Source organism: Coffea arabica, chromosome 4e (assembly GCF_036785885.1).
Source record: "Coffea arabica cultivar ET-39 chromosome 4e, Coffea Arabica ET-39 HiFi, whole genome shotgun sequence".
NCBI lineage: Eukaryota > Viridiplantae > Streptophyta > Magnoliopsida > Gentianales > Rubiaceae > Coffea > Coffea arabica.
In genome coordinates, this window is record NC_092317.1 from 13,807,873 (window position 1) to 13,811,668 (window position 3,796).

General features: G+C 34.9%; 1 protein-coding gene across 1 annotated transcript; it reads left to right on the top strand.

The window, feature by feature from the left end:
• Positions 1-977: 977 nt before the first annotated feature.
• On the top strand, positions 978-3,551 carry LOC113741267 (transcription factor bHLH162). The gene is made up of 3 exons (XM_027268766.2): positions 978-1,288; positions 2,930-3,268; positions 3,396-3,551. Exons 1-3 carry the CDS (start codon positions 1,106-1,108, stop codon positions 3,462-3,464), a joined length of 591 nt encoding a protein of 196 aa, XP_027124567.1. The 5' UTR covers positions 978-1,105; the 3' UTR covers positions 3,465-3,551.
• The last annotated feature ends 245 nt before the right edge of the window (positions 3,552-3,796 follow it).

Sequence of the window (3,796 nt, forward strand, 5' to 3'; positions counted from 1 at the left end):
CCCAAAGTAATGATAGTCTGTACAGTTAGTGTCAAACTAAAGCGTCACTGATAACGTGTATATGCTCAGACAGGAGGAAAAGGAGATGAAAGAGGTAAATAACCAATATGAAATAGCCAATTTTGCATATGAAAAAGACGTTGCAGTGAGGACGAAGAGTGGAGACACAAAAAGAAGCCAGCTGAAAGGAGTATCAAAGTTGGACAGCAAAAATGAATTTTCGATGATTTGAGAAGTCTACAGTTTTTGTTTCTTCCTTTGGATCATTCTTGTGAATCGTGGACGGTGCAGCTCCCCTACTGTGATAACTTATCTATCAGCCAATCGCTGTGTTACAAGTCAACCATTGGTTTTGCTATTCCGTACCGTACAATGAATGAAGATGGGGGCGGCGTGTACATAAGTATTAATTATGGAGCGGAAGCTTCGCTCTAAATCAATATGTATAATAAATTTGTATATTTATAAAAAAAAATTAATCTTTTACCTACCGGCAAGATTGGATGCATGGCAATTAATTTTAATTCTTATTTAAAATTTAAAATTTTCATATGTGACATACATTAAATTTGTTACTGTACATAACATCATTGTATAGGAGATTATTTTTTTATAAAGAAAGGTATAAAAGAATTTAAAAAAAGGTTGAAAAAAGGGACAAGAAAAGTTGAATTATATAATTCTCAGGAAAAGATAAATGTCATTTGACGCTTGGTGTCCGAGAGTCCACAATTTTAGTACTTCCCTTTGACTCTACAGTTATCATTATCCGTAACTGTAGTGTAGAGCCCAGATCCGCCAACCTATGCGGACCCGAAGGAAATACAGTGGAATTCTAGTTCAAACATCTTTGTACGTTGTATGGTTTTGGGACCCGCATCCTTTGTACTTTGTAATTCTTGTTCCTCTCGCGAAGGATCCTCGTCTTTACAGTTTACTCAAGCTTCTTGATCAATGACAAAAATTCAATTTCACACCAACGATTATAATCTGCACATTTGACACGATTTGCCTACAAATACACTTGGATTCTTGGCCATTCAAACCCTGGAAACGATCCTTCAAATCACATTATACTGTTTTTGGCCTTCTGAGCTGTTTTTGTATGAACTGTTTTCCGAGGGATTTGCTGAGATTTTTTGGTGGGTTTATGGAGAATTATAGTATTAATGATGCTTCAGGAAAGCTTGATAGGAAAACTGTTGAGAGGAACAGAAGGATTCGCATGAACGGTCTCATTCATGAGCTTACATCTCTTGTTCCTCCCCAGCATTTTGTGCCATCCAAGGTGCTTTGTCTTTCTCTTTATAAATGTCTGCCTGGATCCTTTTTTTTTTAAAATAAAAATGTAAGTAGAAAGTTTCCAATCCGGTACCTCTCACCTGCACTCCCTTCCTTCTTACTGCTCCACCGAACATATCCCTCTCCCCAACCTGAACCTGTTTTCATTTTGGGTATTTCTGATTTTGAAATGAATAATGAAATTTTGTTTTGCTTTTTGGATGAATGGAGTACTTGGTTTTGACGTTGGGTACAAATTTAAAGCATAGAAAGTAGTTAGGTGTGAAGATTATGGCATGAGACATGTAGAATGATATATTGCATTAGCTACATTAACTCTCTTTTTAGCAAGTAATTAGAAAGAATTCTACACTAACTCTCCTTTTACAAATTGCAAATATTTCATTCTTGCAACTAGAACAGTTTAGGGTTTTGTCAAACCACGTTTTTTGCTTTCTTTGTTGTCCAGAATGCATCCCGAGGAAATCAATCCATTTGTAACATCATCTGTGTCGTGTATAAGAAGTGCATATACATGTGTACTATCCTTTTTTTATTTTCAAGAATTCGGGTTGTACCAGTTTAATTTGTTGCATCCCTTCTCCTTCTTCCTTCAAATGATGGGGTACCCTGGCAGATTCCTACATATATTGCTAAGAAAACGAGGTAAAGTTACATGGAAGAGTCATATGGCCTAACCTGAGAATGTGTTAAAGTCACGTAAAGATGAAATTCCAACAGAAACAAAGCTTGGCCTCTCTAATCTTGAATTGCTAATTATACTTATGGAATTGCATCCTTTCGTTAGTTAAAATATCAATTTATTAGTTTCCTTGTCGCCAAGAGAGAAGTTCTTCTACTTGATCAGTTCCTTCACTACCTGCATCATCAGACAATTTTGTTAAAAAAAAACACATGTTCCATGTGAAGAAAATGCCTTGGTGAAGTTCAATGTATTTGTCTAAGCATTGTTAATCGTAGAGGAAATATCTATAGCACGTGAATGAGACAGGCGATAACTCAAAATCAAGTTGACGGTTAAGTGTCCCAAATTGATGAATACATTGAATCTCAACTTATTTGTAAAACTTCCTTGAACGTGTACATAAGCGTTGGAATCCCGACAAGTGTCTTAAGAATATGGTCATGTCTTCACGAATTTATAGTTATCTCCATTTATTTAGTCCTGAGTTCATTTCATCTAACACTCTTACTAGAGGATTTTGAAGGACATTTTTGAGACTAAGTGCAAGAAACTTTTATTTTTGTTCATTCTCTAATATTCACCGAGTAAAATATATGGTCAGATTCAATGATTGTTTAGCAAGTAACTTCATCAATTTTTAGTTCCATTTTTTGCGTCCAATTAAGGGAATGAGTCCATCACTAAGTAACTTTCACATGATTAGGACCACCTCAGTGTATACCTAAATGCTCTGGATTTAATTGTTTTGTTATGTGATACAATGCTTCAAATTCATTCTGGAAGTTTGGTTCTTAATTACCTTTCTTTTTGGACTACGAACTATGTGGATATTTAATATTAGTAAAAAGCAAATTTCAATTTCACATAGCTTCTCATATTCATAGATTTTACTTGTATTGCATTTGATAACAAAGTTTAAAGTTTCTTACGTGGTAAATGCAGGAACAGCTTTCCCAACGAGATCAGATTGATCAAGTTGCTGCTTATATCATGCAATTAAAGGACAGAGTAGAGAAACTGAGGAAGACAAAAGAGCTAGTAAAGAGAAAAATTAAAACAAAGGGCTCTAATACCGGAAATTCAGCCATTCCGGGATCAAGAATTCGAGTTGTGAAAATCAGAGAAATTGGTTCAAGCTTAGAAGTGGTTTTAGTAACTGGTTTGGGGAAGAACTTTGGGTTACACGAAGTCATCATAGTTCTTGAAGAACAAGGAGTGGAAGTAGTTAGCATTAGCATTTCTACCATGGACAATAGAATTTGTCACATATTGCATGCTCAGGTGCTTATCAATCCTATTAGTTTTCAAAGAAAGAAATATTTACTGGATTAGAATTAGGAAAACTTGGTAAATTGAAGAGATTAAAATCCTAAACTGGCATTTCATCCTTTTGTTTCTTAATTTGCAGGTTAAAGTTTCTAGACTTGGCGTAGATACTTTGACAATTTACGATAGACTGCAGAAGTTGATCAATTAGGACACTTGATTTTACAACGAACGAATGAGGAAGAAGAAGTGATTGCTTTGAAGGGCAGTGAAAAACTAAATAAATAAAACAAGCAAACAGATATACCTTCGTGAACGGAATTATTTTTGTCTCTGCTTAAGATCTAGTTCCTCATCTTCCTTGCAATTTTTGAGTCCTGCTATCATAGTTGATGTAAAGATGGAGGACTTTTGTTAATATGTAAGGAGTTTATGTACGAGTTATTTCATCTTTTCTTGAGTTCACAGTGTGTATTTTTGGTTTTTAATAAGATTAAAATTTAGTCCGTAATAGTGGGATCGATACAAATTCACTACCTATAC

Excerpts from the sequence above, each read along its gene's own strand:
- LOC113741267 (XM_027268766.2), top strand. The coding sequence starts at position 1,106 with ATGAACTGTTTTCCGAGGGATTTGCTGAGATTTTTTGGTGGGTTTATG. Across the intron at positions 1,289-2,929 it reads AGCATTTTGTGCCATCCAAG|GAACAGCTTTCCCAACGAGA; the intron begins GTGCTTTGTCTT and ends TGGTAAATGCAG. Across the intron at positions 3,269-3,395 it reads GTCACATATTGCATGCTCAG|GTTAAAGTTTCTAGACTTGG; the intron begins GTGCTTATCAAT and ends CTTAATTTGCAG.